This window comes from Lactuca sativa, chromosome 5, assembly GCF_002870075.4.
Source record: "Lactuca sativa cultivar Salinas chromosome 5, Lsat_Salinas_v11, whole genome shotgun sequence".
Taxonomy (NCBI): domain Eukaryota; kingdom Viridiplantae; phylum Streptophyta; class Magnoliopsida; order Asterales; family Asteraceae; genus Lactuca; species Lactuca sativa.
In genome coordinates this window covers 68924499-68951446 of record NC_056627.2, presented here as the reverse complement: position 1 = coordinate 68951446, position 26948 = coordinate 68924499, and the positions used below count along the sequence as shown (strand labels likewise).

The 26948-nt window shown below is 35.4% G+C and overlaps 3 protein-coding genes across 3 annotated transcripts in view; 1 reads left to right on the top strand and 2 right to left on the bottom strand.

The window, feature by feature from the left end:
• The first annotated feature begins 3782 nt into the window (after window positions 1-3782).
• Window positions 3783-5649, top strand: LOC111908418 (anthocyanidin 3-O-glucosyltransferase 5). Its single transcript, XM_023904246.3, has one exon. The coding sequence runs from the start codon at window positions 4007-4009 to the stop codon at window positions 5513-5515; it is 1509 nt and encodes a 502-aa protein (XP_023760014.1). The 5' UTR covers window positions 3783-4006; the 3' UTR covers window positions 5516-5649.
• A 2257-nt stretch (window positions 5650-7906) lies between these two features.
• On the bottom strand, window positions 7907-10723 carry LOC111908417 (arabinosyltransferase RRA3). The gene is made up of 2 exons (XM_023904245.2): window positions 10291-10723; window positions 7907-9199 (listed from the first exon to the last, which is right to left on the bottom strand). The coding sequence occupies exons 1-2, from the start codon at window positions 10483-10485 to the stop codon at window positions 8075-8077; spliced, it is 1320 nt and encodes a 439-aa protein (XP_023760013.1). The 5' UTR covers window positions 10486-10723; the 3' UTR covers window positions 7907-8074.
• A 4985-nt stretch (window positions 10724-15708) lies between these two features.
• The window catches only part of LOC111908413 (uncharacterized), a 97829-nt gene continuing 86589 nt past the window's right edge, over window positions 15709-26948 (bottom strand). The window contains exons 6-9 of the mRNA XM_023904242.2: window positions 16771-16967; window positions 16409-16679; window positions 16220-16288; window positions 15709-16145 (exon numbers count right to left, since the gene is read on the bottom strand). Coding sequence (XP_023760010.2) covers window positions 15709-16145; window positions 16220-16288; window positions 16409-16679; window positions 16771-16967 — 974 coding nt within the window. The remainder of the gene's footprint in view (window positions 16146-16219; window positions 16289-16408; window positions 16680-16770; window positions 16968-26948) is intronic.

Here is a 26948-nt window from a genome sequence, read left to right as displayed (position 1 = left end):
ATATTCAAACTATGAACTCCCAGATTGCATTTGATTTAATTCAAACGAAAACAAGGACAAACCAATTTAATTTGATTTTATTCAAACTAAAACAAGGAAAAGCCAATTTACATATTAGGTTCGATAGTTAATCGTCCATTATTAGCTCGTAAATATATGCATTGGCCATATTGTTAGTAATTCTAAAAAAATCATTACAGGAACATTTGATGTTTATAACAATTATTTTTACACAACTACATTTTAGATTTTATACATAATAATAGCAAAATTTTAAAAATCTTTTATAAATTTTTTACTCGTGGTTCCCACGGGTTGTAACCTAGTATATATATATATATATATATATATATATATATATATATATATATATATATATATATATATATATATATATATATATATATAGGTTATATTGTTCTAACTATCTATTGTGTGTATGTAGGATTGATTCTGAACCAATCATTTTAGTTATTTTAAGAAAATAATTAATGCATATTAGATGTTAAAGATATAATGAGCATTAATTAGAACTTCAGCATTTAATATGCATTAATTACTTTCTTAAAATAACTAAAATTATTGGTCCATAACCACTTGGGTTGTGGTGACTTGGTAAGGCATGTGGAAGATATGGTGGATAACCTATTGACCCATGTTCAAATCCTGGCACTACTAAGCCCTTGTGGCCATGGAGGTTCACCTGCAGTGACTCCAGGGCATGAGGCAAAGCCTCATGTTTGCAGCGGGGGATTAGTCGGTGCGCGAAAGCTGGCCCGGAAACCCTCGTTAGGGAAGTTCCCTTTCCAAAAAAAAAATTATTGGTCCATAATCAATCCTATAAGCACACAATAGATAGTAAAAATATTTGAACTTAACTCTCTCTCTCTCTCTTTATATATATATATATATATATATATATATATATATATATATATATATATATATATATATATATTATCATATTTGTAAGATGTATTTCAATTATAATCTTTTACAAAAAAAAAATATTGTGTTTCAAAATTTTAATATGTATTTGATTTTTATATGAATTTGATACGTTAATAATAAACTTTACATGATTAACTAATATAACTTATAATATAATCATATATTACAAATATTAAATATTATATGTTCAATTATAACTAATAAATAAAAATAAACTAAAAATATATAAAATAAAATAAAAACTAAAATCGTCAACTAAACTTCAATCCTATTTTTGAAGAACTGAATAATATTATTCTATATATTGGAATAATATAGGGAAAATACCGGCAATAGTAAAAAAATAGGGGGTATTTTCAAAAAATAGATATTAAAATGGATTTTTCCGGATATAGATAAGTATTCCGTGGAGGTAGCTCCGCAAAATCTACTGTAGCTCCGCGGAATGACAAAATCGTAAATAAATCAATGTATTAAAAAAACACTAAAAATCCATTTCGTGGAGCTACCTCCGAGGAATTAACTCATTTCGCGGAGGTAGCTCCGAGAAATGGATCTTTAGTGTGCGTTTATTTTTTGTCACATCGATTCTTCGGAGTTTATATACATTCCCCAACTAATTATTTTTAAGAAAAGATTATCATACTATTATAATCTTTACTAGAAAATAATTAGTTGAGGAATTAATATAAACCCCGAACAATCAATGTAAAAAAAACACTCAAGATCCATTTCGCGGAGCTACAGTAGATTTCGTGGAGCTCCGTGGAGCTACCTCCGCAGTATGCATGTCTATATCCAGAAATGTCTATTTTTGTGTCTATATTTTGAAAAAAACCCTATTTTTTTTACTATTCCTGGCATTTCCTAATAATATATTCATTTCTAAAAGAAAAAATAGGATATGGAACGGAGATGAGATGTGGTGGTTAGGCTATGGCCTTGTTAGCTTGTTAGCTTCACTGTACACCACCCCTAGCCTCTCGCTAGAATGCACAATGCACGACAAGGAATACATGTTGTTGACACATCAAGAAGAAAGAGAAGAGATAGATAAACAAACGAGAGATTGATTAATTGTGATTGGTTACTTTTTTTTTAGTTGTGGGAACATACTTTCCACTTCATGAGAGACATTAGGCCATCAATTTGTACATAAAAAAACATTTGCATGTATTTGTGAAAAAAATTATTATTTATTTGTTTTGTTTAGATTAACTTGATGAAAACATGGTTTCAATAAAATAGTTTGTTTACATAAATATTAAATAAATAATCATATATGACCTACTATGAAAGAAAATGTTTTAAATCATTAATAGATGTCTGTTATAAATTGTATATTAAATTATACCATAATGTTTTGAAGAATAATTTATTTAATATGAAATGTTTATGTTTTAAATTAAAAAAAATATAATGTATTTAAGTTTGAAAAAAGAAAAAAAAAAGAAGGGAAAATGACTCTTGAGGGTAATTAACTTTTGCGTTTGTACTCATTTGGTCCTTTTTTTGTATTCAATATACCATCGAACTTGTTGTTGGTGTTTACCATAACCCTTTTGACCGGCTTTTGACCTGTGATAGCCGGTTAAAGGGTTATGGTGAACACAAACAACAAGTTCGATGGTATATTGAGTACAAAAAAAAGGAAAGGGACCAAATGAGAACAAACGCAACAGTTGGTTACCCTCCTGATTCATTTTCTCTTTACTCATTTACAGCAAATCTCACGTCACCTCCTACTGAAACTAATGACTATGAGATTCATTATTGCTTCTCTTCAAAACATAACTCACGAAAGGACATTATTCATGCATGTACAACTTTGTAATGCACTTGAATATTTATTAGGGGAATCTTGACTAAGCAGGCGCATTTCATGACTATATTTACATTTGCAATCAAATGATTTATCGTATCATGGATTCTAGACAAGTCTACAAACGAGTGGAATCACAAGTGCTGTGATTTTTGAGTTTACTTAACTTTAAGATCGAACTCATGGGATAAGATACAACATCAATATGTACAATATCACATCACCATAATATTGTACATATTGATGTTGTATCTTATCCCATGAGTTCGACCTTAAAGCTAAGTAAACTCAAAAATCACAGCACTTGTGAATCCACTCGTTTGTAGACTTGTCTAGAATCCATGATACGATAAATCATTTGATTGGAAATGTAAATGTAGTCATGAAATGCGTCTGCTTAGTCAAGATTCCCCTAATAAATATTCAAGTGCATTACAAAGTTGTACATGTATGAATAATATCCTTTCGTAGGTTATGTTTTGAAGATAAGCAAGAATGAATCTCATAAAGTCATTAATATCAGTAGGAGATGATGTGAGATTTGTTGTAAATGAGTAAAGGGAAAATGAATCAGAAGGGTAACCAACTGTTGCGTTTGTTCTCATTTGGTCCATTTCCTTTTTTTGTACTCAATATACCATCGAACTTGTTATTTGTGTTCACCATAACTCTTTGACCGGCTATCACAGGTCAAAAGTCGGTCAAAAGGGCTATAGTAAACACCAACAACAAGTCTGATGGTTTATTGAATACAAAAAAAAAAAAAGGAACCAAATGAGTACAAACGCAAAAATTAATTACCCTCAATAGTCATTTTCCCAAAAAAAAAATCAAAGAGTATTACCAAAATGCTTAGAAAAAAAATACTAGCAACGTGAAAGAAAAAAAAATGATGTGGCGAATGTTACTACTCTTAGTAACCTTACTTTTGATTTTATTTGTTATTATTATTATTTTCAATTAAAAGTAGCTTAAAAGGATAAAATAGCTTTAAGAAGGATATAAAATATTTTTAAGTGAAGTGGACATGCAATAAATATTGAAACTATGGAAACCAATTATGTAACGAAAGCATTTTGGAAAGCACATGACATATATCCATATATATGCAAATGAATATATGATACACCGATGCTATATATAATAGGCGCTAGGTAGCTAGATTTTGTGAAAACCATCTCCTGTCGTCAGTCGTATAACCCATTCGAGATCAGCTCAACTACAGTACTAATCATGGAGACATGCGGGGAGATTAACAATGCGAGTTCATTGAAGCCCCATGTGGCTTTCCTCGCAAGCCCAGGAATGGGTCACATCACCCCCCTCTTCGAGCTCGCCCTTCGTCTTCTCACTCAACATAACTTTCAGGTCACTTTTCTGGTTATCACCACCGATTCCACGGTTGCTCAATACAACTACCTCCACGCCACCCCACATCCCGACCTCCATATCGTCGATCTCCCCCCTGCGGACATGTCCGGCCTCCTCTTCGATGATATGACAGCCGTCGCCCGCCTCTGCGTCATAGTCCAGGAGTCCATCCGCTCGCTTCGGTCAGTGTTGTTGTCTGGATTAAAAAACCGACCGAAGCTTCAAGCTTTTATCATCGACATCTTCTGCACCGGCGTTTTTGATGCATGTAAAGACCTATCCATTCCGGTTTACTCGTTTTTCACGGCATCAGCAGCTCTTTTGGCGTTTTCCTTGTATCTTCCGACGCTTGACAGGGAAGTTGAAGGCGAGTTCGTAGATCTACCGGAACCCATCAAGATACCGGGTTGTAACCAAATCCAAACCCACGACTTACTGGATCAAGTCCGGAACAGAAAGATCGACGAGTACAAATGGTACTTGATGCATGTCAGCAGGTTATCCATGGCTACAGGGATATTCGCAAATACTTGGCACGATCTTGAACCGGTATGGCTCAAAGCTCTAGAAATCGAACCCTTCTTCGCTGACATTCCCACACCGCCGGTTTATCCCATTGGACCGCTTACTAAACGGATTGAATCGGCTTCGGATGGAAACGCCGACACGAAAGAAGTTATGGCATGGCTGGACAGACAACCAAAAGACTCGGTTCTGTTTGTTGCACTCGGAAGTGGCGGGACACTGACAAATATGCAACTAACTGAGTTGGCATTAGGTTTAGAACTGAGTCAGCAACGGTTCATCCTGGTGGTGCGAACTCCGAGTGACTCTGCTTTTGCTGCTCTTTTTACCGCCGGGGTTGACTCAGACGATCCTAGAGGGTACTTGCCAGATGGGTTTGTTGAGAGGACAAAGGAAGTAGGGCTGGTCGTGAGCTCATGGGCACCGCAGGTGGCGGTGCTGAACCACCCATCTACCGGAGCATATTTGTCTCATTGTGGGTGGAACTCTACCTTGGAGAGCATTAAACATGGTGTTCCGATGATCGGGTGGCCGCTATATGCGGAGCAGAGGATGAATGCGACGATGTTGAGCGATGAGATAGGGGTGGCAGTGAAGATGCCGGTGGTCGGGGAAAGAGGAGAGACGGTGGTGGTGGGGAGAAAGGAGATAGAGCAGGTGGTGAGGGTGGTTATGGAAGGTGAGGAGGGTAGGAAGATTAGGAAAAGGGTTAAAGAACTAGAAGCAAGTGCTAGAGAGACACTGAGTTGTGGCGGGTCATCTTATGAAATACTCGCCGGAGTTGCCGAGTCATGGAAACGGCAGGGTTGTGGGATGACCACAAGAACTTGCATTGAACCTGACTAGTTGGATGTTGATCCAGGCTATTAATAAAGTGAGCACCATTTATTACTTTGTAAGTTTGTACTAAATGATTATTCTGTTACCTATTCACTATTCACTGTTGGGATAAATTCAAATGATCGAATTGAGAAATTAAATATCCTTAACTTTTTGTTCGGCTGAACCGATTTGATCATCTAATTGTAATTTGTTTGGATTAGATCGGATTTAAATTTAATTTTTTTTATTTGGATTCATGTTTTGAAAACCGTTATTTATTTGGATTCACTTGATCGGATTAAATCAAACTCGTCTATCCAAACGAACACCCTTATTATTATCAAACTATTCAAATAAAATCGATAAATAGAGGATATTTAATTTTTCTTTTATAAGTATTAAATTCAATTGTTCCTATTCTTTTAACTATTTTTATTTCATATAATTAAATGCATGTATACTTAGCGATTGAAAGTATAGACTCAATGTATTTCTTAGGGTATATATACACAATTAATCTATTAAACTCCTTTATAATTATTCTCTTTTTATAAAACTGTATTAAATTTTTTCAATGATGAATTAAACTCTCTAAAATCTAATAAAAACATATTTATAAATCTAATTTAACATATTTCATATTTGAAAGAAGTTCTTTTTTCCGATTGAAAAGATTAATAATCACCAAAATTTTACTATGGTACAATTCTATATATTAATGTTTATACAAGATGTTCAATGTTCAAACCAACCATGACTTGTCTAAAATATCTTTAGTGTTGCGTGATTAAGCTCACATATGTGCTTTTAGGTGGCAACTAATGTTGTATGGTTTATTATTTTTCAACTTATTAAATGTCAATGACACATGCATGTCATCTTACTCAACAATCTCACCAAACAATGCATTGTAGATGATTTACTACATTTGGTTTTATAGTTTTAAAAAACCGTTTAATTGTCATGTAATCTTCTCGTTACCCAACATCGCATAATTAAAGGCAAATTAAATGGAGATTGTGTTTCTTGTTCTTTGCATTAAGATTATTTTGTCTATTAATTAATTAAGACAGTTAAAAACGAATGCCCTTAAGGAGATGAATTATCAAAAGGAATATCAAGACATCAGAGATTAGAAATACATTGCTAGCAAGAAGAGGGGGATAAAAAACTTCAGTACACTCACATTTTTTCGTGCATAACTTCTCGTATGATTGTTGAAAAGTTGTGTTGTGGGAAGCATGTCTTAAGCTTACTTTCCTATGCTGGACCAGTAATAGTTATGTGTTTATATACACGAAAGGTTGATAAACAAGGCAAAAGGTTCATAATCATACGCTTCAGGACATATGATATAGGTATAAATTTAGCCAGGTTCGAATGTTGAAGGAAAACTTGTCTTATGCTGAAATAATCAAAGGGTACAAGGATAAAACATCAGAGAAAGTTGTAGGTACAGAGAAGGAGCATAAGGTAGTGAAATGTATATATGACAATCATATACAACTCATACTGCCTGTTATATACATTATCTTGTGTAATACCAAGTACATTTATATTGAATGTTGATGCAAATTAAGATAAAAAGGGCTTATTATGTTTAAAATTGTTGATTTGCATAATTGGATCGTTGGTGGTAGAAAAGAGTTAAAGTGGAGTTGATTAATGGATTGCAAGAAAAGATTTCTTGAAGATAAATCAAGTGCTAAATAAATTTCCGCACCGCGGTTCACCATGAGTACTCAACGCTTTATGGTGTGGTTACTTGAGGAATATATGAGAACGAAAATAAAAAATACAATGAAATTTCATTAGTATTGCTCTAATATAAACATATTCTTTTTATTTCTAGTTGTCTTCTTCAAAAAGGATTTCAGTTGGCAATAGGTATTTACAATCCAAACTTGTTCCATAACTAGTTAAAAAACTAGATCTTAAAAATAAGTTTGGTAATATTAACTAATAAGTCAGTTGCAATATGTAAAATTATATATAAACATATAATATTATTGAGAAATTTTAATTTTAATAATATATCGCTTGTCTATAGGAAAATGAACATATTCTTTTATTAGAATAAGAAGATATAAAATAAAAGAAATACAAATTCTTGGTTTACTTGTTTGTATTTACATAAATTTTTTCTAAATTCTTGGTTTATATCGGTCAAGTAATGATATGCTAGCTTATCTTGAAACTTCATACTAGTCTAGTTTTTGTTTTATTTAAATTTGTTGAAGGATATTGTATTATATAAAAAATATCTAAAATAGTGAATCCAGAACACTTCCCTACTGAAATTCCAACGATTATACAAATGAATGAAATTGAACTCCTCTCCCCAAAACACCATATCATTGAGGCCCATTTGTACCTATGTCATGCAAAAAGGTGAAAAAACCATATATATGCAAATATGCAAAGGATGTAAATACCATTAAAACATCATTACTTACTAAGGTTAACAAGTATCAAGTATTGAAAAGATTCATCATAATTCATCATAATACACATACATATTCTTTCAAAATCATTATAAAATTTACCTAATATGGTAAAAACCAAACAATCCTCTTTTACCATTTACCAATCAGACCCATCAGGAAAGGGCTCAAGCGCATCCTGTTTCCCATTAAAATAAAACTCAAAAACCGCTTTCATTCTCGGCAATTTATCCGGATGATAATTCACATGAACAATAACCGGTTTCAACTTCTTCAAATTCTCATCTTTCCTCACTTCCTTAAACATCACCTTACTATTCATAAACATATACCTATCCATAGTCCTCTTCGAAGCATAAAGACCAACATACCCCGGATGCGAAGGAAAAAACAACTCCTCATTAAAAACCGCTTGATCCCACGCAGGTGGTGGCTTAGATAGCCTCTCAGCCACACGATCCAACAATTCAATGGCTGGGATCGTTGGCCTCAAATAAAAAAACCCGGAATTATAAACCCAGATTCTCATTGTATGTGCGTATCTAGCCCACCCCATTGAAGGCTCATCAAACACATCGTTATACCCATAAGCTGTGAAGTTATCATGCCCATCTGACATGGACTCCACGTCAGCATCCCTGTAGATGAAATTGAAAGGGTTTTGTATGTAAACGATGTCCACGTCGGATAATAGAACGCTGTACCCGAGTTGTAGGAATTCCCGTAAGATTCTGAATTTTAGACCGGAAACGGCGTGATTCCCACCGGATTTAGCAACGGAATCGATTCCTTCGTCTGGGTCACGTTTGTAGAACGCGACGTCGTTTTCTTTGCAAAAGTCGACGATTCCGTCGTCGAGAGCGACTACGAGGTAATTCGGGATTCCGGCTTTCTTGATGCTGGAAACGGAGACTTCTAACATGGATTTGACGTTGGAATTGGCTAATGCGACTATTACTTCTTTTTGTGTTGTGAGTTTTTCAAGGATTTTGGCGAGTCTAGGGTTTATGGTGGGGTCCGGGAGGATTGTAGGGTTTATTGTCGTGCCTTTTACTGTTCCGAATGGGCCGGGTTTTGGTGGGGTGGATACGGGTACAATTTGTTGATCGGAGTCGGATTGACCGTTTTTTTGTTCAGATGCTTGTAATTTTACGGTTAGGTCCCTGACTTGTTTCTTTAATTCATCGTTTTTGTTGGATAGATCTGTCATTTCTGATTTTAGTTTGCTGACTTCTTCTGGTGATTCACATGAAGTTGATTCGATCTGAAAAAGGAAGAAGAAGAGGGTTTGTATATTAGGTTATGTAATGTAATTCTGATTATAAAAAGCTTATGCTTTTTTTGTAATAATAGAATTGGGGATGAATGAAAATTGAAAAACAATGTCAGATTTCTTTGATGTTCAAATGAACAAGTAATATTGAGTAAGTAAGAAGCACGTTTTTAGTTTTATTGAACAGGGGATAATTTGACAACAATGTCAATTTCTTTCTTATGCTTTTATATTCATCAAAGTATACAGATTTGAAAACAATGTCAATTCTCATGCCACTAATCTGTAACATATAAAAGTAAGTCTAATAAAATGGAGTTTGTTTACACTAGTAATGATAATCATCTGTAATCACTTTAAAATATAAAGGAACGAATTTAGGATTCTTAATTTCATATTTAACTAAAAAAAGCCCAAAAACAAACCATTGAAGGCTGCATTACATTAAGTAAGTGTAAAAATGTGGATTTGTTTGCACTAGTAATGATAATGACCTGTAATCACCTTAAAATATAAAGGAACTTATTTAGGATGATTAATTTCATGTTTAACTAAAATAAGGCCAAAAACAACCATTGAAGGCTTCATTACATGTTCTCTTCCCCAATTCACCAACCCTAGTTGCCCTATATGGTAATGGAAAACATATACAATTACACCCTAACAAGAAAGCTAAATTTTGATTATTGATGTCAGACAGAAGAGCTTTCGTCTTAAACACAAATGAATAATGTTATTTATGAAAACGAATTTCCATTTGTAGTATTTGTAGTTAGACATTTCTAAGATCCAGATTAGTTTTGCAGCTGAATAGGAACATGTTGCATATCTATTTTCAATACAGGAAGTGAGTACACGAAGCTCTTGATTAAATAGATTCAAACCATTCACGGAATTCAAGAGAAACGCTTGATCCGATAAAAAGTCAAAGACTAGTTTTGCACAAAAAAAGTCAACCAATTCTTCAAGTCAAGAAATTGTATTCCTAAGCAACCCATTCAAGCAAGCAAAATAAATACTGAAGATGGAGTAATTTCATGTAACAATAGAACAGGAGTGACTATGAGTTCAGGAAATTGCACCTTTGGATTCGATTTGGAAAGACGGCGACTCCGAAAATGTGAAGTGGGATTAGATATATCGGAGAAGAGACCATGAGGGTATAAAACTGCAAAGATGCATCCGAGTAGAACTCCGATAACAATCGCAACGGCGATTCTAGATCCACGAATCGATTGCGACGCGTTCGTTCCTCTACGACCCACAGGACCCGCCATTGTTCACAGCTTCGGATCTGTGGAGACTTTTGCCTCTCCAAATACAGCGTACGACGGCGAAGCTTCGCCTAATGCTTCTAATGACGGAAGGATTATGGGGGAAATGCGAGCGAAACCCTAACAATGGTTTTGAGGATTGTTCATCATGGGTTGTGTGTTAGAAATGTTGTACAGAAGAGGAAAGGGATTCGCTGTAGAGTAGATACAAGTTGAATGCCAGACGTGGTTGACTGTTCGTGCTTGGTAAGTTCTGAATCACGATTTAGAATTGTTTTTTTTTTTTTTTTAATCCAATATTATATCCTTTATAAATCTTAATTTAAAATATAATTTTTTTTATATCTATTTAAATTATTATTTTGATTAATTTTAATAAATTAAAATTAAAAATGAGTAACTATTTAATTTCTACTGAGCAATTCGGCACTTGTTATAGTTTAAAAGATGTAAACTATAAAAAAAATATTCTTAATATCTTATCAATGGTAATTCAAGCGGTAAACTTGTAAATAAATAAACTTTGTTGTAAACATTTTATATTAAAAATAATAAAAATTACTAATTTCAAGAAATATATAATGCGTTTAAGATTATTATTTACAGTAAAAACTAAGCATATTTAATAGGGATGAAAACGAGCCAAACTACTCGCGAGCTACTCGGGATCGGCTCGTTAAAAGCTCGACTCGAAACCGGTTTTAAACGAGCTCGAGCTTAATATTAAGCTTGTTTATTAAACGAACTCGAGCTCGAGCTCGAGCATATGTCACTAAGCTCGATTAGGTTCGCGAGCCTAAACGAGCCTTTATATAATATAATTTATTATTATTTTCATAAATTAAAATAAAAACTATATTTGGTAAATTATGGATTTCGGGTATGTGTAAACGAGCTTCTTAACGAGCTTGAGCCGAGCTTAAGCTTATTTAGGCACATCAAACGAAAAACGAGCCGAACCCGAGCCTCAGCCGAGCTTGTATAATTCTTAATGAGCTTGAGCCTCGTATAACTTAAACGAGCCCGAGCCGAGCCTGGCCAGGATCCGACTCGGCTCGGCTCGTTTGCACCCCTAATATTTAATATTATTTATTGTTCCCAAAAAATGTATTATACTTAATTTCTATTTTTGTTTGAAAAGTTTGGAGTTTGGTTTTAAGATAATCTATTAACGAAACAAAAAGAATAAAGCATGTTCAATATAGGGATAATGACTTAAAATGGTAATATATTTTTCGATTTGTACATATTTGGTCACTGAGTTTTTTTTTCGTCCACATTACCCCTTCAACTTGTTAAACTATACACATCCAGTCCTTATGATCGGTTATTCTAGGTTAGCCGGAAAAAATGACTTATTAGGGTAATATATTTATCATTTTGTACACATTTAGTCCTTAATATTTTTGTACACATTTGGTCCTTAATATATATATATATATATATATATATATATATATATATATATATATATATATATATATATATATATATATATTGTATTTCAAAAAAAGTCATTTTTTGTTTTATACCAATTCAGTACTTATAAATGACTTATTTAGGGTTTTCTCACGACATCTAACGTGAGACTATCATTGATGATAGGGACGGTTCTCTTTGGGTGCCCGCAGTGGCACCGACAACCCCTGCTTTTTCTTTGCGCAGTGTAATTTTTTTGATATTTTTCGATTTTTTTTCCTTTATTCTACTTACCGGCAACACCTACTACCAAATCCTACGTCCGTCCCTAATTAATGAGGTGTTTGGAGTTGTTGATGCTTATGTCCATCGCGGCCTCGACTGCTTGGTTGCATATTTTCTTGTGGTTTGGCTTAGGTTTTGTATTTCGAACGTCGTAACTTCTTCATACGATATCTGATTTTAACGATTTTTATATCTACGTGTTCGTTTTCTAAGTCTGCTATAATTTTTGTTAAGATTACTCTCATTAAAATATAATATGTTTTTACTTACGATTTTATAAAAAAACATCAATACATGCATTCATAAAAAACGTATGGACATAAAGATCGTAATTAAAAAATATATTACTTTTTAACGGGAGTAATTTAAACGAAAGTTGTAGTAGACTAAAATACAAACGCATAAATATAAAGATCGTTAAAATCCGAGATAATATGAAAAAGTTATGACGTTCAAAACACATGACTTAAGCAATTAAGTCGGGATCGCGATGAACATAAGCATCAAAAGCCTAAAACACCTCGTTAATGATTGTTTTATGTAAGATGTTGTGCGAAAAACTTAAAGAAAATATTCATAAGTATTAAATGAGTACAAAAACAAAATAAATTATTTTGCAACAAAAAAAAAATTAAGGACTAAATGTGTACAAAAATATTAAGGACTAAATGTGTACAAAATGAGAAATATATTACCCTATTAAGACATTTTTACCGGTTAACCTGAAATAACCGGTCATAAGGACTGAATGTGTACAGTTTAACAAGTTGAAGGGGTAAATATGAACAAAAAATAAACTCAGTGACCAATATATACAAATCGAAGAATATATTACCCTTTTAAGTCATTATCTCTTTAATATATTTGTGTTTTTTCAAGATATGTCAAGTACAAATTACAAAGTTATCGAGATAATTTTTTAATTATGAGTAATATGGAACAAAAATATGTACCAACTTAATGTTGACGAGTAAAGACTTACACTCCGTTTTTGGGTTCAACTTAATGAGAGAAATGAAATAAAATGGGTGGAAATGAGAAGAAAATAAAAGAAATTGATGTTTCCGAGTTTGATTAAAAGAAGAAAGTAGAGAGAAATGGAAGGATCACTTTTCCTCCGAACTTTCCTTCCGATTTGGAAGGATTTGGAAAGAAAAAAGAAAATGATTAATTTTCCTTTCACTTCTCTCCGACTCGGGAACACAAAAGAAAATTTTGTTTTCCTTTCATTTCTTTTTCTTTTCTCTGATTATTTTATTTTCTTTTCTTTTGTTAAACTCGGGAACGGGATGTTAAGGTTCATTATATAAATAATTCATTGACCCAATTTAAATAAAAATACATAATTCTTTATACAAAACGTTAACAAAAGCTTCTATATTCTTGTAAGAGGATGGATAGAAAAAATAAATAGAAGAATATTTAATTTTTCTTTTTGTAAGATAATCTATTTTTTTTAATGAAAGAAAAAAAAACATTTTTAAGGGTTTTAAAAATATATTATATTAAACAAATTCACTTTTCTGATCAAAGGGATTATAAACGTAAATTTAAATTAGTAATTTCATTTTTAGTTAAATACTTTTATAAAGTAGGTTAATTTGTCACTTAAAAAAAATAATAAAAAAAATAAACAAACTTGATTTACATGTAGATATTGAAAAAATGAAAGGGCAAGACAAAAAGCATTTGCAAGCTAGTATAGTAGAATCTCTATAATTAAATATTCGACAAATTAATAATCTTGATAAAATTAATAATTTGTCCGGTTCCAACTTGGGACCTGTACAAAATTAGACCCCAATCGATAAAATAATAAAATAATAATATTTTTGAAATCCCAATGTAAATATATTGATCCCAACGAAACTATAAGTTAATAATTATTAAAATATTCTAAAATTCTAGAACTGTCTAGTAAAAAATGAATCTAAGTTACTTGTTTTTTTTGTGAACTTCAAATCTATATTGAGTTTATCTTTAAATCTTCCAATTGCACTTGAGAGTTGAAACATTGTATTATCGTATTACAACAAAAAGTTGTAAAGAGTTGTTGCCGTTTGCAATGCTTCTTTCGGAGTGACCGGTTCCAAAGGTATTAGATCATCATCAACTGAATTTTGAACGGTATCCGCAATACATTAATTTGAGAGTTGCTCACATATATAAGCTAACTCTTTAAATTAATAATTTATTAATTTATCGATATAATAATATTTTACTAAATTAATAAAATATATCGGTTTCATCATTATTAATATATAGAAGTTTTACTTTACCAAGTAAATATGGTAACTTTCTAACATTCTTTCGTTGAGGGATGCAAGAGATCTTAGATGTCAACAATATACACATGCAAGGTTCAATAAATTGGAGTAATTGATCAAATAAAGAAATTTGCTAAAGATAAACGTTTGATAATGACTCCATGACACTTTGGTGGTTAAAAACCAAGCACGCCATGAGCATATTTGGTTTGTGCATAAACATCTCTCCTGTTAATAATCTAAATAATACGAAGACTGTTTGTTATATAAGATAAGGCTGAGCTTCACAAACCTTCTATTTTATATGATTATTTTCAATGATAAGAATATTAAGGACATTTATATATTTTTGCACAAATTAAAGAGCATGAATACAAGATCGAATATAATCCCATTTTAGTCCACCGTGTTGGGGAATAAAAATTTAATTTTCTTTTTATTCACATGAGTTTATGTTATAATCTAAGACATGTTTGAGTAAAAAATATGACCCTAAGGAACTCCTCAACCTTGAAGACCTTGTGTAATAGAATATTAAATAAAGAAGGGCACATGCGAAGTTTTTTTTTTTTTTTTTTTTTTTTTATGTTGTAATCAATTATCGAAGAAGACGTATGGAGGAATGATTACTTATAGTCTTATATTATACAGTAGCAATTTGCCTGCATCTATACTAACAGTAACAGCAGCAGATTCTAGATCATTTGCTTACAAAATATGGATTTGACTGCAACAATCAAACAACCTTTGGTAAGAGTGGTGGAGCAAGGGTTTTAGAAACAACCTTTGGTAAGAGTGGTGGAGCAAGGGTTTTAGTAAAGGGATATAAAAAAAAAAAAAAATCATGTAATATACAATAAGAAAAAAAAATGCAATTTCATTAGATATAAAGTTAAATTTTCATAACAAAGTTACATTTTCACTCTTCTATTTTACGAAAGCGCGTAATTATGTTTTCAGTCGTAACATTCTCTGGTGCTTCATTTTCTACAGTACAAATCAAAGCATCATTCATAAAATCGTCACCTATTTTATTATGCAAATCAGTTTTCAAAGATCTTCATTGCAGAAAAACACCGTTCAATGGTTGTAGTTGTGACGGGCAAAACAAAAGTTAGTTTTAATAATCTATAAACCAAAGGAAAAGAGATGCTTCCCAATTTCCACCAACAAACGAGAGAGATCTGCAATTCCCTTCGAGTTGAAAAATCTCTCATCATGGAGCAAAAAGTGATAATAAATATCAAATTGCTCATTAAGTTGCGCCCTTTCTGAAATTGTCAAAATCGTTTTTGTATATCTCGCTTAACTTGAACAACTTTGCTTTACAAAAACTAGAAAATGAGTCAAAGGGACTTAAAGCCACCATGTTCTCTATCAACTTCCTCCCAACTTCACTAAATCTATCCCCAAATTTTTGAATTTGCATATTCAAAATCGTGTTAAAAATCACAACTTCAAAATGACGTTGATTAGTCTTATTTGTCATATGCTTTCGTGGGGTAACATAATCTTCCGACATATCCACAATTTCAATACTATGCTTTTTCATAAAAAAAACACATACACTCTTCCAAATTTGTGGAAACTCCTCTTTTATAAAAACTAGCAATGCTTCCTTTGTCCCTTTTACTAACGAAGTTGCTTCCAAAATATCTTGATCTTCTTTTGGAAGATGCTTTGACAAAGTATCTATGATGCATAGAATTTCAACATCAAGTATAAAGGAAACACGAAATCAAGTGTCTTGAAAAATGATAAAATACCCTTTGCTTGCTTACGGTTAGATAAAGTAGAAACATCCTCTTTGATATATTTAGGGAACGCAACAATTTCTGCAAACAAATTCAATAAACTTCCAATTGTTCTAAAATGCGAACCCTATCTAGTATCTCCGGCTCGAACAAGAGAAATCTCTTGATTCAACCATCTTCCTGTTTCAGTTTCACCAATACCAATTTCAGTTGTCACTCTTTCTTTTTGCATCTCTCGTGTCATATATTTTCTCTTACAAGACCCACAAATGATAGTAACCACCATAGCTAATTTTTCAAAGAATTCTTCAACATCATCATGTTTCTTTGTAACCGTCATAACCCCTAATTGAAGTTGGTGTGCAAAACAATGTATATAATATGCGGAAATGTTTTCATTTAAAATCAAAGATTTTAAACCGTTGAATGCACCACTCATATTACTTACTCCATCATAACATTGCCCCCTCACCTATATATTTGAAAAAATTAATAAAAAAATATAAGAAATAAAAATAAAATTAATATCATATTAAAGGAATAAATATTTTATGATTTCTCACATGAACTATACTCAAATTGTTGTTGGAAAATACAATATCGATGGTGGCTTTAAGAGTCAAAGAAGATGTATCCAACACGTAAACAACTCCAACAAATCTTTCATTTACAATCCCACGTTTATCAACATATCTCAAAACTATAGCCATTTGTTTTTTGGAAACATCACTAGACTCATCAACTAATATATTGTACACATCTTTACCAATTTCATCACAAATAAACTTAATTATCTCTTTCGCAAAAGCAATTGACAATATCCTTTTGAATCATCGGAGAAGTCAACTTTTCATTTTTCTGAGCATTTTTGTAAATTAACTTCAAAAGTTGCTCAGTATCTTTTCTAATCAAAGATAAGACTTCAATGAAAAGTCCTTTATTATTAGATTTTTTTAGTCTCATCATGTCCATAAAATGGTAATGCATTTTTTCAATAAAAATCTACAAGTATAGATTGTAGCACGTAATCAGATTTCATAATTACTTTTCTCAAGTTTCGTTTGCTTATGCAAGACTTCACCAATAGATTGTTTTTTCTCAATAGCAAATGACACTTTTCTATGGTCATATGGTGAGAACTTTAAATCTTACTCATACATTTCCGGAATGATTTTTTTTACTCCAATTGTCAAAGCCTTTGGTTATAAATGCGTCTTTTCCACCTTGTTCTCATACCATGTTTCTAAACAAGTAGCAATAAAAACAATATGCCTTTTTTTAATGTTATACTCTAACCATGGAAAATCCTTAAACCATTCCACAACAAAACTTATTTGCTTCTTACCAAATAAGGTAAATTCAAAATTATGCCCCTTTGGTTGTGAAACCTCCCAAAGACATTGATCTAAAATTTTCATTTTTAATTTAAGTAAAATAGTATTCCAACATTATCCATACATCCCAAAAAAAGCAAGTGTATCAAATATCATAAAATCATAGTGAAATATCAAGTGCGGAATCCATGTGGTGTGTGCAATACAATCCCGAGCTCTTCCCCTTGCAACTGGAAGTACCTGAAACATATACAGAAAACTGTAAGCATAAAGCTTAATGAGTTCCCCAAACTACCCCATAACATACATAATAAATCACATATCAGGCCCCCACCCTATATCGGGCCTCGCCCAACATTAGGCCCCGCCCGACATTGAGTCTCGCTCGGTTTACAGATATGTTATTCTCAAGCCTCGCCTGTCAATGGGCCTCGCCCACTATACATATACAATCTACATCACATAATCATGCTAACACATATAATGATCATAAACACTAGCATATGTTCCGGTCCTCAGGCCTCGCCCAACATCGAGCCCCACCCGGTATACATAGCAACACATAACACATGCAAGGGTCACGCAGACTCCTAACATCCAAGCATAATCAATAAGGGCCGTCATTGGTGCCTTAGACCTGCTAAACCCAATGAGGAAACTCACCTCGAAATCTAAATCTCAGTGAAAGATATCCCTAGCTGCTGCCCTGACGACTCCCCGAGCTATCAGTACAAAAATAACACCCAATTAACACTTGGTTTCCAATCTATAAACTATAGTCCATACTTGGGGTAAAATGACCATTTTACCTCTAGCCTAGCTTGAACTAAAACTAAGGCCCAAATCCATAAACAAGAAAGGCCCAAACCCAATTGATCCACTAAGGCCTACTTATGGCCTAATTTTCCAAATTTGGGCCCAACCCCCATATGGCCCTTACCCTAAATCCTAAACGCTTGATTTTAGATGGCCAAAAAGGTCTAAAGAAGTGGCCTAACTGAGGCCCAAAATATGTGAAGCCCAAACTGACTGAGTATGCGGGGCGTACTCAGTTGTACGCTAAGTGTACTCGCTGCATGGCTTGTACACCCAACATACTCTTTCATTAAGCCATTTCTTCCATTAAGCTCTTATGATTAAGTCTAACGGTATAAAACACAGATTTGAGTCTCAAAGAGTATCTAGAACCATAAATTCACTGACTTGGTGACTTTGCGTGCCCCAAAAGATCCCAACTTCAATTTATAACATTCTACTTTCATAATAATGGCCATAACTCATGCATGGATGGTTCTAAGCTTCAAAGATGACAACTTTATGACGCTAAGACCAAAATAAAAACCAAGAGTAGCAACTCTAAGATTTAGAAATGATAATAAGCCACATCTATGGGACTAAAAAGGGTCCAAAACTCAAACAAAGGAGATATAAGCTATAACACAACAAGTGCAGAGCTTTATACCTCTAATAAGTGCCAAATGATGATGATAACTCGAATCTACAAGCTCCGACTCTTCCAATGAAGCTTCAAGATAATCTCCTTCCTTCAAAACACCAAAAACACACTCAAAAGGCCTTCTAAGATCAAGAACACTCAACTATGGAGTTAGGGTTTCGAGTATAGGGCTAGGAGGACAAGGAGGCTGAATAAATGAGGGTTTCATGTCCATAAGCATGATCATATAGTGGCCAACCCCAGAAATTAGGGTTTTCAAAAGTCATTACGTACGACCCGCATGCTCTTCTGTACACCCAACGTACACCTCCGGATCCATGATCAAACCTTCGCATGAGTACACTGAGCATACTGTAACGCCTGTGACTTGAGGTAATAATAATTATTTAACATCTCTGTAATTAATTGTTGGGCTATGAGATAAATAATGGATTATTGGGTGGGATTTAGCAAGTGGGCTGATAGGATTTGGGCTGCCCGAAGACGTACGTTGGGCATAAGCTTGGCATACGCGGGGCATAGTGCAACATTGGATGTAGGGGGACGAGGTGCGTATGATGGGTTTTACACAAAATAACATCTTATGTGCTCATGCAAACCCTAATGCTTGGATCTAGGCTTCTCTATTGTACGTGCTATTCATCCAAGACTTGCATACCCTAGATCTAGTGTAAATAATTGAAATTATCATGACAAAACAGATCTAGATGTTTACCATGTTGTTGATTGAAGATCTTGAAGCCTTGAGAACTTTAGCACCTCAAGTGTTGTGCCTCTAATGAATCACAAACACCAATAGCAATTGGAGGAAACAAGAGAGAGAGATGGGAGAGGAGAATTTCGGCTCTAGGACTTCTAGGGTTCAAGTGGCCGAAATTCCCATGCCAAGGGTTCCTTTATATAGGTGTAGGAATTAGGGTTTCAGTGATTATCGTTATCTGGTTATTTAGCCACCAAGCAACCCAAGGATAATTCTAGAATCCCTATCATGGACGAATTCGTAAGGCTTTATCCCTAGAATTCGTCCACCATATCCATTAGGGTTTCCTTGCCCAACTTTGTAACTATCACATAATTACAGTTCAGCCCCTTAAGTTCAATTAACTTCTTTTTGATCACAAAACTAATTCTTAATTAATTATTGACCAATGTCAATTAAACAAACATGATTTCTCTTTTAATATATTACTCTTATAATATATTAATAAACCATGATCACCTCTTTCTATATTATTCCTCCAGTCAAGTTGCTTTGGTGAAGGCAACCCAAAATGACCATGCACAATCGGGTCAAGTACATACCAAATATAGTTATGGACTTAGACACTAATCCAACAGTCTCCCACTTGGATATGTCTAATAAATATAAATGCAAATGCACCTTCTGGATCTGATTAGCAATCACAGTTCTCAAAACTCTTAATCTTATCAATAACCTGTCCTTTAGATTGGGGATCGTATAATCCTCTGTTTTAGATATCGTGTGGACAATTACATGGAACATAGTCATACTTATTGTCTAGTAGTTTGTTTCTTGATCTCAGATTCATTTGACATAGAGCTTAATTGTACACATCAATTCAGTCTTGACCGGGCCCAACACATAAGTCAAACCAAATCATCGAGGGGCCCTAATATCGCTTTTACCCTCTTAGGATAAAAGGAACAGATAAACTTCGACTTATATGCATTTATTATTCAATAATTAAATCATATAAAACAATGTGTTTTGTAACATCATGTTACTGATGCGTTTACGCTTTATCAATGCATAACCAATTAGCAAGCAATAAACCATATATCTAGGTTTCAAGACAATATGATATTATCGTCTTGCGATCACTCGTGATAAATTCCATGAAGTGATTCCAGCAAGCGTGGATTTATTCCAATGTTCAAAACTTGTTCATAAGCACTCATGAATGTTGTAGCAAACTTTTGCTATGTCTAATACACTTTAGACAATCTACACACCAATTCATGACAATCTTCATTCATGTCTACTTCCAACATATGAACGACTGTGGACCGTTCGAATAATTTTAATTATTCAGGAAGTCAAAACATGCAAAATGAAACAATAGGTAAATAATTAACATAAGACGATAACTTTAGTCATAAATAATACCCATTTATTTAATCATCAAATGTCAATTACATTTATTTGTTACACGTTTCTAAACTATCTAATCTAAAGTAATATCGTCCTTCAGCCTGATGCTCCTAGCGTGCTGCAAGTGCTTAACCCTACTCAGTCCCTTCGTAAGCGGATCTGCTGGGTTATCCTCCGACGATACCCTGCTCACTATGAGGAGTCCTTCTTCTACCCGATGTCGAATAAAGTGATATTTTTTTCGATATGTCGAGATCTACCGTGATCCCTCAGTTCCTTGGTCAAGGCAACCGTTCCTTCATTATCAGAGAAAATTTCCATAGGCTCATGTATGGCTGGCACAACTCCAAGGTCTCCAATGAAGTTCTTCAACCATATTGCCTCCTTTGACGCTTCGCTCGCTGTAATGTACTATGATTCGCACGTTGAACCAGCTACGGTCTCTTGTTTGGAACTTTTCAAAGTCACTGCTCCTCCATTAAGGGTAAAGACCCAGCTCGACTGCGAATGATAGTTGTCCCTGTCGGTCTGAAAACTGGCGTCACTGTACCCTCGCACCTTTAATTCATCACTCCCACTGAGGACTAGAAACCATTCCTTAGTCCTCCGAAGGTACTTAAGAATATTCTTGACTGCGGTCCAATGCGCTTTGCCAGGGTTCCCTTGATATTTGTTGACCATGCTCAAAGCGAAGGCCACATTAGAGCGAGTACAAGTCAATGCGTACATGATCGAGCAAATTGCGGAAGCGTAAGGTACTCGACTCATCTCTGCTATCTCGACTTCGGTACTCGGACTTTCAGTCTTAATCAACTTGGCATTACTTTGGATTGGTAACTCCCCTTTCTTGGAATTCTCCATACTAAAATGTTTTAGTACCCAATCCAAGTAAGTATTCTGACTAAGTCCTATTAGTCTTTTACTTTTGTTTCTCACTATCCTTATTCCTAAAATATAGGCAGCCTCTCCGAGGTCCTTCATAGTGAAGCACTTCCCAAGCCAGGACTTTACTTCCTGCAGCATTGGGATGTCATTTCCTATGAGTAGTATGTCATCGACATACAATACGAGGAAGTTTTCTATACTCCCACTTGCTTTGACATACACACATGATTCATCCTCGCTTCGCAGAAAACCAAACTCTTTGACTTTCTTATCGAAACAAAGATTCCATCTGCGAGACGCTTGCTTTAGTCCATAAATGGACTTCTCAAGCTTACACTCTCTATTGGGATGCTTCGCATTGACAAAACCCTCTGACTGAGCCATGTAAACATCCTCAGCTAATTTTCCATTAAGGAAAACAATTTTGACATCCATCTGCCATATTTCATAGTAATGAAATGCAGCAATGGCTAGCATCACCCTAATAGACTTTATCTTTGCAACTGGTGAGAAGGTTTCATGATAGTCAACTCCGGGAATTTAAGTGAAACCCTTCTCGACCAATCGCGCCTTATAAGTGTGCACATTCCCATCCATGCCGGTCTTCTTCTTGAAGATCCACTTGCACCCGACCGTCTTACAACCTGGTACATTGGCAACCAAATTCCAAACTTGGTTGTCATACATGGATTGAATCTCGATATCCATCGCCTCTTTCCACTTCGCAGACTCCGGGCATGCCATGGCTTCCTTATAGCTGTTAGGTTCGTCCAAATTTATTAGTGTACTATCACTAATATAAGTATCCCCTTCTGTAGTAATATGAAAACCATATAACTGGGGTTGAAACGTAACTCTTTCGGAACGTCTAAGAGGTATGGACTCGTCAATCGGTTCAACCGGAGTTTCCTCCTTGGGTTGAGTGCCAGCATTAAAGGTTCCTTCATCACTTGACTCTTGCATCTCTTGAAGATCGATTTGCCTCCCACTGTCCCCTTGGCTTATGAGTTTTTGTTCTCGGAAAACCTTTCTCCTCGCAAAGAAGACAACATTGTCACTCGGTCTATAGAATAGATATCCAAAGGACTTATGTGGGTAGCCGATGAAAATACACCACTCACTACGAGGTTCGGGCTTGTCGTGAGTCTCTCATCTTACGAAAGCCTCGCAACCCCAAACCTTGATATGTGACAACGAAGGAGCTTTCCCTGTCCACATCTCGTGAGGTGTTTTGGCAACCTTCTTCGTAGGGACTAAGATAAGGATATGGGCGACAGTCTCTAAGGCATACCCCCAAAATGAGATAGGTAGTGAAGCACAACTCATCATGGAACGAACCATGTCTAGCAAGGTTCAATTACGCCTCTCAGAAACACCATTCAACTGCGGTGTCCTAGGTGGCGTCAATTGCGAAACAATTCTGCATTCCTTGAGGTAGTCATGGAATTCAAGACTTAGGTACTCTCCTCCTCGATCGGATCGAAGCATCTTGATTTTGCTGCCCAACCGATTCTCATGTAACATCTGGATTTCCAGGTATTATGTTTGATCATTTATTTTTGAGGAAAAGAGAGGGACTCGACTAGTTGAGGCATAGGCTCGTCGAGTAGGACAACGATTGCTGACTGGATTAATGAACGGACTCGATGAGTCAGAAAGGGTGAAATCGATGAGTTTGCGCTGTGGATTGAAACCCTAATTCTTGGGGCCTGTGCCCTATTTAAAGGCCTTTATGGCCTCCATTTGCGGCCATTACACCCCTAAGAAACCCTAGAGAGCAGAGAGATCGTTTGTTGTGCAAGAGGAAGGTTAATTCACCATTTCTTGTGTGTTTTAGCAAGAAGGAAGGAGGTTGAACAAGCTAAGAGGGTTGAGGAGCTTGGATCCACTCCTATTTAATTAGAGGAAGCTGTTGGAGGTAACAATCTGTGCCATTCTCATGTTTATAATGATTCTAGTGGAATCTAGGGTTTTCTTTATGCCTCTTTTAGTTGAATCTGGAGTATGTGAGGTCCCAAGGCGAAATGGTTCATAGATCTGGACCTTAAGAAGTCCAGAGAGTCCTTACCACTCTGCTTTATGCCATACCTTTTGAGTTATGAGCCTAGGAGGCCATTTTAGTGGTTATTTCACCAAAAGAAGCTTTGGGTGTGTTGCATGTGTACCAAGATTCGACCTTTATGTGATTATTATGCTTGGGAAGGTCAGATATATAGATTAGAGAAGCAGATTTGACCTCAGCAGGTCATTTGAGTATGATCATTGAAGCAACTCACCGAGTTCATAAGTGGACTCGACGAGTCGATTCGGGGTTGCCCTGCGATTCGTGACAGGAGGAACCCGTCGAGTGGAAGGATGACTCGACGAGCCAAGTGAGGCTAGAAGGATTCAGAGGACTCGCATGGACTCGCCAAGTCGCCCATGTGCACTCGACGAGCCGGGTCAAAGTTTGACCATTGACTTTCATTGACCTTAGGGTTCTAGTCAAGACTAATTCAAGAGAGTTCAGGGAGGGGTAGAATGGCCTTCTACCTAATATTTAGAGATGAGACTATGAGAGAGTATTGATCGGGGATGTTATTTGAATGATAGGAGGAGGCTAGGTCGGGACGTTGAGCACGAGAGCTTATCCGACATCATTGAGGTGAGTCTTCTCACTATACTGTACCTGGAAGGGTACCTATGTGTGACCGGAAGGTCTTATATGTTATGAGATGTATAAGTTGTATGTTCTTATATGATATGTATGTGTTATGCATGATATGTATGATAAGGACCGGAAGGTCAAGATGATATAAACCGGAAGGTCAAGAGGTTACGGACCGAAAGGTCGATATGGGTAGGACCGAAAGGTCTACTGGGATTCGGGATGGAAGTCCCCTGAGACACTTGGACCGGAAGGTCCCACCGAGTTATGGCCTGGAAATGCGTATGTGTTGTATGTGGTATTTTGAGGAACTCACTAAGCATTTATGCTTACAGTTGTTGTGCTATGTGTTTCAGGTACTAGCGAGGATCGCGGGAAGGCGTCGACATGATCTGTACACACTCATAGAGATTATGTTTTGAGATTCTGGGAATTGTTGTTATGATGACATTGGATACAGTTTGTTATGATATTGTTTTGATGATTAAAAACATGATTTAAAAATGAAAAATTGTTTTGAAAATTTACGTCGTTACAAGTTGGTATCAGGGCCTTGGTTTGAGGGATTCGGGTGCATCATCGGGTGTATCTGAACTCAAACTGAGGATTTGAGAAAGTTTTTCATAAATAAACAATTTTTCTAAGAGATTAAAAGATTTTGAGAAAGGCAGAATGGAGCAGTGTGTACGATCAGCCAGCACCCGAACGATGATTTCCCAAAATACCCTTACATTATGTGTTATGAGATATTATGTGATATGTTATGCATGCTAAAGTAGGCTAGGTACTCATATTAGGACTAGAGTGGCCTGATTTGTGATGCCTTAGCCTAGGAAGATTTCTGCTGCTATGAGATGCTTGAGAGCGAGTAGGTAGCAGTGAGGAGCTATGAGAGGTTTACCGAAGGGTAGCCTATGCTAGCGAGATGTAGAGCGCTTGCGATCTGGGATCCAAGGAGGAGTACTTAGGGTGAATACTGATGCAGTGTGGATAGTAGTATAGGGCATGTACTAATGAATACACCGGAGCAGTGCGCACTCTAAGTAAGAATCCTTAGGGTACTAATATGTGAAAATCACATCCTGTATCAAGAACCCAAGAAATAGCATGCTATGAATCGTTAGATTTAATAGTGTAAATACTTACGAAGGATGGCTTGATCTTCCCATCCTTAATAGCATGCAGATATTCTGGGCAACTTCTTTTCCAATGCCCTATCTTGTGGCAGTGGTGGCACTCTGCCTCCTTACGGTTAGAGTTGGGTTTAGCGGAACTAACATTGGTTCCGCTAGAAAAGGTACCACTTTGGGATTTTCCCTTGCTCGTTGAGGGAGCCTTCATCTTCTTACCCTTACTTTTCCCTATTGCCAAGATAGGGGCAGCAGCGGGAGCAGGAGTCAATGCAACAGACTTATCTTTGAGATTGCTCTCAACCGTCCTTAGCAAGCCTTGAAGCTTGCTCAAAGTGACCTCTTCCTTATTCATGTGGTAGGTCCTGTGGAACTGGCTGTAGCAAGGAGGCAAGGAGTGAAGGATGATGTCGATTGCCAGCTCCTCATCAAAGTTAACATTTAACTTTAGCAGGCAATCAACATATCTCTACATCTTTTGCAAATGAGCGGTAAGGGACTCCCCATTACCTATTTTGGCAGTGATCATTGAAGTGATGATCTCGTACCTTTCTTGACTAGCGCTCTGGTGGTACTGGTCCAACAGATCTTGATGCATCTCATAGGGGTACATGTCCTCATAGGACTTTTGGAGTTCTGCAGTCATAGTCGCTAGCATGATGCAATAGACCTCCGTAGCATCACACTCATGGGCCTCAAAGGCATCAATCTCTTCAGCAGTGGCAGTGTTGAGGTTGATTTCCTTCAGCTTCTCATCTAGGACATACTCTTTGTCCTCGTAGCGAGTGACCATTCGGATGTTGTGGATCTAATCATCGAAATTGGACCCGTCAAAGATCACTCTCTCACACAAGTTCATGAGTGAGAACGAGCCGGAAGTGTTGTTGTTGATGTTCGACATCTGAAATAGAAAAGAGACAAAGTTTGATTATAAATGAATCCCCAATTAAACACCCAAATGAGAAATTAGGGCTAGGATCCAACAACATTATTTACAAATTAGAAGAGGGATGCCGTAATCTAACATGAAAATAATTTGAAGGTAAGTGAATGACGATTCACCAATTTTCCACCATGAAAAACGAAAAAGGGATTAAGTTTTAAATGTATTGAAAAACTCCTAGATCCTTTTGAGATTCATTGAACTTCTTAATGGCATGTTTAAATCTCGATATG

Excerpts from the sequence above, each read along its gene's own strand:
- LOC111908418 (XM_023904246.3), top strand. The coding sequence starts at position 4,007 with ATGGAGACATGCGGGGAGATTAACAATGCGAGTTCATTGAAGCCCCAT.
- LOC111908417 (XM_023904245.2), bottom strand. The coding sequence starts at position 10,485 with ATGGCGGGTCCTGTGGGTCGTAGAGGAACGAACGCGTCGCAATCGATT. Across the intron at positions 9,200-10,290 it reads TTTCCAAATCGAATCCAAAG|ATCGAATCAACTTCATGTGA; the intron begins GTGCAATTTCCT and ends TTCCTTTTTCAG.